The sequence below is a fragment of the Falco rusticolus genome, chromosome 5, assembly GCF_015220075.1.
Source record: "Falco rusticolus isolate bFalRus1 chromosome 5, bFalRus1.pri, whole genome shotgun sequence".
Classification (NCBI taxonomy): domain Eukaryota; kingdom Metazoa; phylum Chordata; class Aves; order Falconiformes; family Falconidae; genus Falco; species Falco rusticolus.
The window spans coordinates 58,036,393-58,049,857 of record NC_051191.1 but is presented as its reverse complement, the minus strand read 5'-3'; the positions used below and the strand labels follow the sequence as shown (position 1 = coordinate 58,049,857).

Genomic DNA, 13,465 nt, shown 5'->3' with positions numbered 1-13,465 from the left:
TCATACTCCTGCGCCTTTTTTTCCTCCCAACACAATGTGTGACAGAAGAATATCCATGCACTCAGCCAATATGAATAGAGCCATTATCTAATGAAGAATATAAACCCAATCAGCTCAACTTACCTCCTCTTTGTTTTTTTTCCAAGAAATTCAGAAAGATAGGACAACTTCAACAACGTTTTTTTTGAGTGCTTTGTTTTCATTTTCAGTTGTCCTGAAGCAGGTATTGAGGGTCTCATCATTTACCATTGGACCAACTGCCTTCTAAGGATTTTGTAGCACTACCTGCAAAAGAGCACTGAAAGTTACAAGGCAGATGTGAGTAGCTTATCTTACGTAATTTCTGTCAAAAAATTTTGCAAAGCTGTAATTCATTATTCATGTGCTATTGTAATAATGATAAGGAGTTTAGACATTAATGTATTTGAAAATAAATATTATAAAAGTGTATTAAAGCAGTCTGTAAAGCTGATAGTAACCGTAAAAGCAAAATCTGTATAAGTATGTAATATGAATGTAAAATGGAATATAGCCCCAAATCACTTTTCCAAAATCAGTGTTACTACTTGCAGCTCAGTCTCAAGCAGTCAGAGGAGAAAAGGCACTCAACTGGAATGATGTGTATGCTACAGAAACAAGTATTCCATGTATTCTTTGCAAACAATAGGTTGAATGAAGCTATCTTGCAAGCCAGATCTGCTGTATGTTTTTCTATTGGATATTTAGTTTCTTTGCAGTGATTGTTAAAATGTTATTTCCTTTACAGATTAATGTGTGATGAGACAAGACATCTTTTAAGAATATTATTCTTCACTTTATTCTGTCACTTAAATTTATTCTATGGTTGGTGATTGAACGTAACTATGCAGCACTTTCCAACATCAAGTCCATCAGAGAGAAGCTGTTATTCTAGAGCATACAGACATGCACAGCCAAAATGATCCAGTAGCAGCTGCCACCATAGTAGACATGACAGTAGGTAGACACTACACATATGTAGGAGTGTCATCAGAATTGACTTAACTGAGTATTTTTGCTGTGTTCCTTTGATTTAACTTTTGTTAGTGGTTCATGTTTCTTTAGTGATTTGGGATTACATTCCCATTTTTCATTGAATTTTCATGCTTGCTCTGGCTGTTTGGTTATAGCTGATACTCTCAGATTTCCAAGGTGCTATGTATCCTTATACAAGTATTTTCTAACAAGATGTGCATTAAACAGAAGGCCACAATTTCACAGCTCACAGGCGTACATGGCCAAAATAATACAGTAGATGGTGAACTCGAAAAGGTATGTAATGGTGTCAGCTCATGGTCATGATTCAGTCATCTGAGGATTTTCTTAGCAGTCTCCTTGAATTGATTTATTAGTATTTCTTGCACATGAACAAAAGTCAGTGCATAGCACCTTAATGACCGTGTGGCCCATGGCATATGGGTGAGTTTTCTCAAAACTGAGAGCTGACCATGTCAGCTGATGAAATTGCATACTTTCCTAGTACAGACATATCTCTTGACATGGGTATGTCATTATGGTATCAGTTTTGCAATGGGCATTTAATTCATTCATCAATAATAAAGCAATCTTTTGAGCAGAGAGAGAATGTGGGTTTGACTAGATTCAGTCCATTTCCTCTGCCCAAATATTAGCAATTGCTATTTTTACTGTTATAGTACAGTAGGAGAAGTTGAGAGAAAACACCTGGTAGTTGAGGCACTGATTTGGCACAGAAGAACATGGCAAAGCAGTGTTTCAAATCTTAGTATCTCACAACCTGGGTGAGCCCTCTGACCAATCAGCTATCCACTCCTCTGAGGCAGGAATATGCCTATCCATCAGAAAAGAAGGTCTTGATTTTGGTTTAGTTCAGAACAAGAAACTATTGCAGAATCAGAAACTTTCTTAGCAGGTTTAGCATTATTCCATCAGATTGGGATTATTACTGGCTATAATCTCTTGTAGAGAGTAGTGGAGTTGAGGAGCTGCTCTCACCTTGTTTTACTCATCTTACAGCAAAGCAGTTGCATAGAGAATTTGTCTGTGATGTTGCCTGTCGACTTGTTCTTGTAAACGCCATGTCTCCAGGTAAACAATGAACAAGTATTTTAGCATTGTATCATATCCTCTGACTCTTAAAAGATGTACCTACATTGTATCTAGTTTATCTTCCAAGAGACCTGAAAAGATTAGAATATTATTTTTATGAATTTCTTGTTAAAACTATTATATGCATCAAATATAAGCAGTTAGCTTAAAAGCACCCCTCCAGCCTTTCTGTTTCGCTTCCGTTAAAAGTTTGCACGGTTCTTGTGCTTTCCACAATCTTTTTGCACGTGTCAGGAAGGGTCCTCTGAATTTTCATGAGTTCATGTACATTGATATTGTGATTAAGAGTTCTAGTCAAGGTGATTTGTTTCTACTTCCTTCTGAATGTCAGGAGAAAGCAAAAGGATTGCAGTTAGAAAACTTGATAATTGTCTCTCACTCAAGGCAAAGGGAAGAGAATAATGAGCCTGATTTCAGGTTACATGAGGACTGTACACTTAGCAGGACTAATCAAGAAAATGGAATACACAGCAGAATGTGAAGGTCTGGGGAAATACTTACATCCGACATTGCCACTTAAAAATACTCTTCTAAATCTTCACGGGCAGCACAGTGTAGCAGATCACTCAGAAGATACAGTTCAGAATTTTGTAGCTTCTCCTGTCCCTTTTGAGCAAGAGACACTGTATCCCCTCTCCTATAGTGGTGCCTTCAATTATCCCCAGGAAATAGATGGGTGAAAAATTTGCTTCATTAATATGCAGTAAAATGCAGTTTACTCTCAAGGCTAGATGATTACAGTTGTAAACAGAGTTTTATTTTGAAGGATGCTGGTCGACTTTTGCTCTATTTGGTTAAGAAATGTTACGCTTGACAGCAGGAGGAGAAGGAACCAAATATATACTGAAGATGAAAATGAAAGAGTCAAAGACTGAAACAGGGAGGCAAAAATACTACACATAACAGCTTTTAACGAAGGCAGAGAAGCTATGCTGCAACTTATCTGCAGTGTTAGGAAATGACAGTTTCCTTGTGACTTTCTTAATTTTATTTTCTTCTTGAAAGATTGTCAACTGATGTTACACAAACACTATGTCACCCTCCTTTGTGTACAAGGCAGGACAGACAGGATTATCTTTGGGTGAGCCATTACCTTGTCTTTGTAGGTGACAAATGTGGATTTTTTTTGAGCACATAAAGCTGAAAAGATCTCTGCTCTTTCAAGGACTCATGTCTTACTTGCATTGATCCATCCTTCAAAGCTCATTTCCTAATCTCCTGTGCCTGATACCCTGGCACCTCTATGTTTCACAAGGTTGAATATCCTGACAATATTTTCTGCTTCCACTTGAAAATTTATTCTTTAGCTCCACCTCCTGGCTCTTGGTCCATGGCAAGGAGGATTCTCAGGAATCACAGAGCCTCAAGAAGGGATCAGCAGTATTCACCCTAGTTTACAAATGTTAGCGTAGAGGTGTATATGGGGACATTCTAGCTGGGGCGAAACAGAATTTTTTGAGACCACTCATACTGGTTTCCCATAGAGGCAGATTTTTTGGTGAAGAGGTGGACAAATGGAATATGTGGTTTATAGTTTCTGCTTTTTGTTCGGCTTTTGGTTTCTCAACTGTGGCAGTTTCGATACATGACAGACAACACAGAACAGTCTTTCTTTATGACTGTTTTTTCTCTAGCACTTCCTCAATCTCATGGGGGTGGGGAGGTACAGAAGAAATTGTCGGACACTGAAACATTAAAAAAAAGATCTTTGAGGCCTTGCAAAGGAGTCTTGGTTCACACACGGAGAATTGCTTTGACTGTATTCATCATATTCAAGCAGGAACTGCACAAGAAGTGGAGGAATAGAGCTCAGCCATCTGGATTTAAGAGGCTGAAAACCATGTCTCTTCCCCGACAGCTGCGAGAAAAGAGGTAATGTGTCTGTCCCTCCCCCTGCCTCCCCACAAGCCTCCATGTAACTGCAACGACCTGTTATTTTGCTTTGGATGCAAGCTTCTTTGAAGATTCTAAAAGGCTTCTTGTTATCAGAGCTATTAGGTTGCTCAGTGTGGAGCAGAGCATTTCTTAAATTGGAGTGGACTTTCTTTTTGTGGGGAATATTCAGCACTTAGGGCAATAGTGGGTCATTGTCCTCTTTACAGCTGTAAACAGTTTCCTTTTTACTGGGATTTGTGATATGAATGTTTGTGATGTGAATAATGATATCTTTTGATCTCCATAACCACATCCCTCTTCACTGTAAGTGGTAGTATTGACAGTGTTGTGGGTGATGCTGATTCATGTCATTCTCCTCATACAGGAAGCTATTGCAAGTCTTTGCATCATTACTTCAGCTTTCCAGATGGGCTACGCATTGTGGAGGTCCCTGCTTGGGATATTCTCCTAGCTGAATAAACTGAGCCAACTGCCATATTTTTTGTATTGTCAGAATATTTAACATTACATCAGCTTGGCATTTCTTAGATGATCCTTTTTTAAGTTTTTCTCTACCTCATTTGTTATCCTTTTTTCCTCACTATTGATCTTTTTTTTGCTTAAGTGTTAGTATGAATACCACTCTAACAACACCGAGTTCTAAGATTGACGTAAAGGTGAATTTGCCTTCTGTTTGTCAAAGATGTTATACCAAGGAGAAGGTCCCAGAAGAAAAAGCACCTGCCAATTCATGCTGTTTTGTTGTGTGGACAATATAGACAAGAAACATGAGAGTGTGGTCATATGGATGCTCTTTAGGTGTTCCACAGGGGTCCTTCCTTCTCTCTTTCTTCCAATCTGATACTTTCTAGGATCTGCAAAGCTTATTCTAACCTTGACCACTATTGTGTGTTCCTTCACACATTTTTGACATTTTCAAACAAGTACCTTTGTGCTTGCTTCAGGTTATCTGACTGGGAGGTCTCTCTGTAAATATTTGCTAGGCTACTCATTCTTTTTTCAAAGCCTCTTTAAAAGTCTGCTTTACTGTGATGTTTACAAAAAAGTGGTGGCACCGCTAGTCATGATATAGAACAATACTATGTCTTTGTTTCTTTCCTTTTTTTCTGTTTGTGCTTATTCTTCTGTTGGTTTATCTTAATGTAAAGGACTTAGTATGCATCTTACACATACAGTGTAAGGTTTTTAGGAATTAACTTTGTGCTGTCAGTTTCTACAGCACCTAGCACAAGCTCTTTTCTTAGAACTGTTTCTTATTCTCTACAGTAATGCAGTAATAATAGCAGCATAAATCATGATATATAATGATCTCCTTTGAATAAGAGATGCTGCTATAGAGTTATTATTGTAAGTCTACCAGATGCTTTAGGAAGGATTAAGAATGCACCCAGAGTTGATCACATTTCTCAGGGAAAGCTCACTAGCTCAATTGTTTCTTTTGTAGTCCTGCCACTCTCACAAGCCTGGGAATGATAGGGATGTTTTTCAGGCTTGCTGAATCTTCACAAAGGTCACTGACTTGTGCTGAACTTCTAGAAACTTGACATCTCAAGATCAGACATCTGGAGGAAAAGAACGACATCACGAGTTTCTAACTTTTTAGTTTTGACAGTAGATGATGTGATTTGCCTAACTGTCTTTGTTCTGTATGGCATAGAGACCTCCAAAGGCTAATGCTGGTATGAGTAACCTAAACCTTTTGTTCTTGCTTCACAGTGATTTTGACCAGCTTCCAGATGATGTACCTGTTTCAGCAAACATTGCAGATATTGAAGAGAAGAAAGGCTTTACTAATTATTATGTAAGAAGCGAGATCTATCCTGTCTCTATATGCCCTTATCTTTGATTAGTTTGGTTTTGGGAAACAAAATGCAGTTAATCTTGGGTAGCTGCTTTTTGGCATGAAGAATTCTGCGTGGAGAACTTTCCAGTGCTTCCTTTTTCTGGAATGGTGGTTAGTCTATCACAGATTTAGTCTAAAAATGTACTGTCTGGGTGAAATGTGACAGAGGTATCCTCTAACATTGCTTGTTTTCTAAATTCTTAGCTGATTTCTGATCTATTTCCTGTTAAGTGCTGTACCTTTGGTGAAGATAGTGGGAAAGGAATGCAAAGAAGGTAGAAGGGCAGGGTCTTGTCTTCCTTATTCCATGGTACTGGCAAGTTAGCATCTCCATCTCCACAGAAGGTAGCATATTAATAAGTCATGAAAGAGCACACAGGAATAGAAGAGTAGGGAAAAGCAGTATGAGGTTTTCTGAAGAGTGGTTTTGGATACGACCAGCTCAGTCTGACTCAGTATGCTGCTTTTGCTGGAGACATTGCTTATAAAACCTTCCCACTGCAGTATGCAGGTTTTACTCTGTTGTGGTTTGACCCCAACCAGCAACGAAGTACCACACAGCAGCTTGCTCACGTACTCCCCCCTGCCGCCCTGTAGGATGGGAAGAAGAATCAGAGAAAGGTAAAACTTGTAGGTTGAGATAAGAACAGTTTAGTAATTGAAATAGAGTAACATATACCACTATTACTACCACTGCTACTAATAATAGTAATGAAACGGGAGGTAACAGAGAGAGAGAGGAATAAAACCCAAGTGATGCACAATACAATCGCTCACCACCCGCTGATCGATGCCCAGCCAGTCCCTGAGCAGCACATGGTGACTCCTGGCCAACTGTCCCCAGTTTATATACTCAGCTTGGCATTCTGTGGTATGGAATATCCCTTTGGCTAGCTCAGGTCTGCTGTCCTGGCTCTACTCCCTCCCAGTTTCTTGTGCACCTCCTCACTGTCAGAGCATGGGGAAGTGAAAAGTCCTTGTCTTAGGGTAAGCCCTGCTTAGTAACAACTAAACCATCAGCTTGTTATTGACATTATTCTCATACTAAATCCAAAACACAGCGCTGTACCAGCTACTAGGAAGAACATTAACTCTATCCCAGATGAAGCTGGGATACTCTGGAGTATAGTGATGTTTGGTTGCTCTGTCTTTATGTTTGCTGAAAGATCTGGCTGCAATGTGACTCAGAGGTCAGTGCATGGAAATTGTGGGCTCCTTTAGAGCAAAGCAATTTTGGGAAGAAACAAGAAATAAGATAGTGGTTGGAAGAGGTCAGGCCGTAATTTCTGAAAGTCTGTACTTTAAAGTCAAAAAGAAGTATGAATGCCTTCAACTCTGAAAAGCAATTCATTTAGGTGTCTGTCTATAGATTTAGATGTCCAAAGCATCCTACTGTGAAATATTTGCATTTACCTCGCTAGTATGGTGGTTGTTTTTTTTTTTCACTGAGGGATGTTGTGTAAGCATAAAGTAGCATCTAGTCATTTCAGGTTTCCTTTTAAGATTATGAAATATAAAGCAGCCACAGGACATGACGCATGGGAAGGCTGGACCGACACTGTCTTGTGCTAACTTGTTTTCTAGTACCCGAGTCTGCAGATGCTTAACTGAAGGCCTTCTTTCCACTCTGCCCCTAAGACAATATTCCCACTACCAGAGCACTGATCTTATGTTCCTATTGTATGTGTCACTTTCATTTGGTAGGTGTTTATAAGTATGAACATCAGCCTGAATCCCCCTTCTCTGTTTCAGATGTTTGTCATTGAAGTAAAGGTTAAAGGTGGTGGCAGATACCTGATTTTCCGACGCTATCGTCAGTTCTATGCCCTGCATGCCAAACTAGAGGAGAGATATGGGGCAGAGAGCAAAAATAGCCCTTTTACCTGCACACTCCCCATATTGCCAGGTAAGCTGTCAGTACCAAATCTGTGCATGGTTAGCAGTTTTCTCAGCCTCAGGCTGTCCTAAGGCGTGCATCATAGGGATGCAGTTGTGACAAGGAACTAGTTCCCAGCTGTGGATGCTGGAGAAGTCAAGTTCCATTGGCAATCCCTCCACTTGTGGTAATGTTCATTTAGAAACCTAAAATCCTTTAGGAAATATGTATTTTCTTGGAGATCTTACTTTTTCCGGACTGCTTGATTTCTCTGACAGCCTTTTTTTTTTTTTTTTCTTCAGTAACTGTCACAATTTTTATATTTTCCAGGAAAAGTTTATGTTGGGGCCAAAAAGGAAATTGCTGAGAACAGGATTCCTATCCTAAATGTCTACATGAAGGTAAAAGTTAATTTTAAGGTAGAGATTGCACTGAGCACTGCAGATACTTACCCCTTGAAATCAGCTAAGAGAGACCGTACTGTTGAAGTCTTGGGTATCGGCTTCTCTCTGTATTCTTTTTCTGAAAGACGCAGTTTCCACACTGTGGGACAACCTGCAGTCCAGATCGTTCAGACTGTAGGATCTGCTGGAGTACACAGTTCATAAAGGCTTACTCTTTGCCTTCATATATAGATAGATATCTTTAAAAAAACACCAACCCAAGATGCATGAGGAAATGGTGAATCTCCAGATGTTGTGTGAATGTGGAGTTGGTACTTGCACTTAAGGGACTAGGAGAGTGGGGTGGGCTTCTGGGTATACTTGCTCTGCAGTGAAGACACAGCCAGTAACATCAAGGAGAGAAATTCTTTGTGTGCAGGTTAACCGAAGACCTAACTTTAAATCAGTAAAACTCTGAAGCACTGGCCAAGACTTCCAATACTTAAGCTTGTCTTTTTTCTACAGTCATTCATGTTCTGAAGTGAAACAAAAAGAACAATTTACTCATTCTGCAGTAAATCAGGCCCAAAAAGAGTGAAGCAATACATTGGCCAGTTCCAGGAGTAAACAAGAGAACTGTTCAGCTGTGTCCTGCTGAGCGAGAAGGGAGAGGAGGGAGATTTCTGGCAGTGATGAATATCTTTCATGATCCTGTAGGTCAGAGATGCATATTGGTTACATGTAAATAAATAGAGAATTGGTCTCTCCCACTGTTCTGCTCTGCTTCCTGCTTGCTTTCGGCACAGAACCTGCTCTGCCTACCCATTTGGGTGTTGATGGATGAAGAGGTACGGCTGTTCTTCTACCACTCAACCTTTGACAGTGAACAGGTACCTCACAGACTGAGACGTCTTCGCCCACGGACACGCCGAGTGTGAGTGATTGACATGTTTTTTCAGCATTGCTGGATGTAAGAGATGCTGTCCAGATTTGGGGGGAGAGAGAGATGAGGATCACCGCTGTGTTTCCCAAGTGAATCCATGAAGTCCTAATATGAGGATCTTTGTCACAGAGTGAACAGAGGGTATTTCTTCAGTAATCACAAATTTTTAAAGTGAATGTGATACTCACAGTAAAGGAAAATTCCAAAATAAGAGTATAGCTTGCTTTTAGAAAAATGCTGCTCAGATGTATCTGTTGATAATTCTTTAATGGTAGTATCTGTTATCATGCGCAGAATATACAGGCCAAGCTTAAGGACATAGGCTTGCACCACTGAGATCAATGTGAGTTCTGGCACTGAATTCAGTGAGAACTGGTTCAGACACTAAATGAAACTGAATACTTCATTTGTTCCTGTTCTTTGTCTAAACAGGGACCTGTCCTACACAGTAGCATTGACACCCCTTTGGAAAACTACTAAATAGACACCATACTTCATTACCCTTCAGACAAATTAATTCTCCTTTCAACAGAGCAAAGATGGACCTGCCTCCTTTTCACTTACCTCAAACAGTGCAAAAGCTGCATGTGTGTGTGCATTCCTGGATGTGTGTATGATGGCAGAGTTTGAACTGAACGCCATAAATGCTAGAAACAGGGATGCCCAGAAGGCAGAGTGGGGGAGCTGAGCAGTGCTGTGGAAGGGAGGTCCAGAATACTGTCTGTATTGAAAATTCCATCTGTTCTCAGCAGCAGACATCATCAGATGGCTGCTGCTCTGCACTGAAACTGAGAGGACTAGGGCAATGTTGTAACATCCATATTTATTTACTTCAGGGTTGAACACAGATTCTCATGCAGTTTCTTCAGTGATCTATGGCTTGCCTGCCTCTTAAGTAATGAAAATGCAGACATTGTACTACTGATCATGTAGTATTTTTGATGACTAGAAGGACATATTGTCCTCCCTGTTGTCTCCTTTCTTTGCAGTAAAAGCATTTCACCTCAAGTGCCTATTTTTGACCGCACAGCAACTCCACGGGCAGAGGTGAGTACTCTGCACAAGCTGTCATAGGACAGGAGATTAAAGACTGTTTTACTTTGGTATCTCATTGATCAGGTCATCTTTTCCAGTTAGAGCTTGGGGAAAGGAGGAAAAGCAAAACTGGCATGGGAAAGCAGTTGATTTTCACAACAGGGAATGAAACAAAGGATGGAAAGAAGTGTTCTGTTCCTCCTTTCTTGAGTAATAAGAAGGTCCATTGTGAACTCAGAATGGAAGGAGGTTCAAAACTGAGAGACATGTGCAGCTTACTGCCAAATGGTCCACATTTACATAGTGATACCCATAGATTAAATTTAAAACAAGTACAAGCTTCAATGTCATTGACTTCAGAATATGTTTTAAAGCTTTGCAGGTAAGGCATCTTACTATTTTCTGTAACGTAAGCGTTCTACTGAAAAGTGCCTATACTCTTGTCTTTTGCTGTGCATTGTTTTGGTATTAAGCACATGGAACTGCTTGTCTGAGCATGGTCTTGCTTCCTGGAACATGTGACTTTGCCATGTAAGATTAAAAAATAAAACAAGTTTTGAGTTTTTTTGTTTTTATTTTTTACACTAAGTATGGCAGGTCTTAGATCAGTCATATCTCTTGGGTTTTATCTATTAATTTATTAATATTGAATATAATTATGAAAACTTCAATAGATGAAAAAAGGCCTTTGAAAAAACTGTTAAGTAGACATATGAACTACTAGCACATCAGTAGTCATTGTCTTTATTTTTTATTAGGAGAACTTGGCATTAACAAGACCAGAAGAACCATCGCAACACAGAATAAAGAACACCTTTTCATTTGTGGTCCTCTGAGAGCATTTAAATGGCTACCGTGTTCTCTAAGGACAATGAGGGAGTTGTACATTTTTGATAACTAGGCCACTTCAGTTATTCAAGAGCAGCTTGTTAGGGTGGTAGCATGTGCTTACCTCCTTTTTTGTTCACCTGAAGGGGGCATCTAGGTCGCATTTTAACTACAAATCAATTTCCCAGACTTCCCCAAATCTCTCAGTTCAGCATACAGGCCTGAAAGCTAGATGTGAAAGTGACAGTTACCCTCAAATTAGGACACACTACTTCTGCAGTTTTTAGAGGCTGTGATACTTTGCAGCAAATCTGAAAGCTGTAAAGCTACAATCAGAAATAATACATATTTTTTCAGTTCTCAGGATTTCAAGTTTTCAAGCTGTCAAGTGTCTTCTGCTCTGTTGACTTACTTGCTCTTAAGTGTTTTCAACTTCTTTATTTCGCTGGTGCTCAGTGTACCGTCACTTAAGAATCCTAGCATGTATCTTTCTGAGAGCCAAGTTTATCCCAGTGCTTTCAGTACTTCTTCAAAGCATTTTAGTGTGTGCTGAGTAGAAGAAATTGTGAGAGCTGCAGACTACAGTCATATATATGACCTTACTCCAGAAATACATCTGTGATGACAAAGTGCATACTATTGTGCTGATATATGCTCTCACCTCAAGAACAGAACAGAAGGAAAGATCCACTTTCATAATTCTGTGAATTAATAATTTCAGTGTTATTACTTTCCTTAGGCACTGTTTGATTTTTCTGGAACCAATAAACTGGAACTCAGCTTCAAGAAGGGAGACTTGATCTATCTACTCAGCAGGGTAAACAAAGACTGGTTGGAGGTAAGACTGCAATAGCAGTACTGAATTATTAGCATACCCTGAAATGCATTAGCATAAAGGGTTTTCCTAGTCCTTGGGACCTGTCTCCTCCTTTCAAGGAGAAACTGTATCATAATCAGGTCTTACTGTTGAGAATAAATCCTTGACTCCAAGTTTGAAATTGTTTCTTTCCTTGATGGTTTTTAGCTTACAAATTTTATGCCCTCTAGACTTCAGTTTTCATTTGCAATTGCTTCTGCTGAAATGTTTCAAAATTCTTTGGAAGAGATTAGAACACAAAAAGACCACAGAATGGAGATGGAAACTCCGTTTCAGCATTTAATTGGTTTCTTGCCTCAGGGTGAGTTGCTTCATACCACAACACAGGTCAGCCTGATTAAAGAGAATTCAGGCAATGCAGCAAGGATATTTCTGAAAAAGGATGAGGAGAACATACTGTGTATTTGCTGATACGATATCTCTGCTTGCTCAAACACCACAGCCTTCCTTGGTAACCATCTGACTGTATTTTTTACACACAGTTTCACTCCCCCAACTTGTATTTGACTACGCAATTGTACAATCTTTTTGTAGGGATGCCATCAGGTCGCTTCCATAGCCTTTCTTTTCTTGATCATAGTAGAAAAATTCTTACTGTTGATTCCATGGAAATTAATTGAATTCCAGAACTTACCGTATGTGGCCAAAAAGGCATGATATCCTTCATTCTAACACTTCCTGTCATTCCAGGGAACAGCTGATGATGCCACTGGGATTTTCCCATGTGCTTTTGTGAAGATCATAAAAGATTTACCACAGCAGGAAGACACAGTTAATAAAGTTCGCTGTTATTACCATGATGAGACTGTGACCACTATCAGGTAATAATACAGTCTTCCAGTTTACTACTGAAGAAATGCTGACAATTCTCTTTTCATGATATGTAATGGTAAGATTTGTTCTTGTTACAGGGATATCTCAGTGGAAGAGGATCTAAGCAGCATTCCACCATTCAAAGATCTCATGGAATTGATGAGGTACAATGCAAGTAGTTATATATCATTTAAAGATTTGTCAAGTTCCTTTCAGTCCTAGATTTTCCACATTCTACTTGGGAAATACTTTTCAAGTGTCCTGAAGAAGTTGTACTTTGACTTGTCACAGGGCCACCTGTGCAGATACTAGTTTGTCTTGGGGTTGTCAGTAAGTATGGAATGCCACACACTTTGATTATGCTGGGTAAAAGTTTCCATTTCTTGTTCTAAGTTCAGAGCCATACTCCCATACAAGGATCTTTTGTCTAATATACTTCTTCAGGATGCAGGACATTGCCTTCTAATACCTGTTAAAGCAGTCTTAAATGAGATTAATCTAGTGTTGAACACCAAAACATTAGAATATCAAATATTAGTAACAGAACACCTGTGCTAATATTCTTCCATTCCTTAACCTGTCCTCCCCTCAAAATAGCAGCCATAAACAGCCAAAAGTGGGTAGTAACAACTGTCAGCTCCTCTGTATGGGAATTTTATCAAACTCACAGATTAACTGTGCCATGCATGTGATGTCACTGGAAGTGGTTCTTGGTTCTGACAGATTTCTTAGCTTAGACACAACAAAGCATGAATGAGGCTGTATGATTTCTAGTACTAGTGGTATCAAGAATGCCAGGACAGCCAAGGCTTTGTGTGGCTTTTAGCAGAGTGAATTATATTGCCAGTATATTGTTCAGAATGCA

General features: G+C 39.5%; 1 protein-coding gene across 4 annotated transcripts in view; it reads left to right on the top strand.

Moving 5' to 3' along the window:
• NCF4 (neutrophil cytosolic factor 4) overlaps window positions 1-13,465 on the top strand; it is a 29,127-nt gene that overhangs the window by 14,595 nt on the left and 1,067 nt on the right. The window contains exons 2-12 of one of the 4 annotated variants that reach the window (XM_037388306.1): window positions 210-318; window positions 2,014-2,085; window positions 3,887-3,978; window positions 5,719-5,803; window positions 7,598-7,751; window positions 8,052-8,122; window positions 8,911-9,038; window positions 10,037-10,094; window positions 11,650-11,748; window positions 12,478-12,608; window positions 12,699-12,764. In XM_037388306.1, the coding sequence (XP_037244203.1) occupies window positions 3,947-3,978; window positions 5,719-5,803; window positions 7,598-7,751; window positions 8,052-8,122; window positions 8,911-9,038; window positions 10,037-10,094; window positions 11,650-11,748; window positions 12,478-12,608; window positions 12,699-12,764 (824 nt within the window). In that variant the 5' untranslated portion in view covers window positions 210-318; window positions 2,014-2,085; window positions 3,887-3,946. Of the gene's footprint in view, window positions 1-48; window positions 319-1,997; window positions 2,086-3,702; window positions 3,979-5,718; window positions 5,804-7,597; window positions 7,752-8,051; window positions 8,123-8,910; window positions 9,039-10,036; window positions 10,095-11,649; window positions 11,749-12,477; window positions 12,609-12,698; window positions 12,765-13,465 lie in introns of those variants that run through there. The other 3 variants (XM_037388307.1, XM_037388308.1, XM_037388305.1) reach the window with 3 other exon arrangements.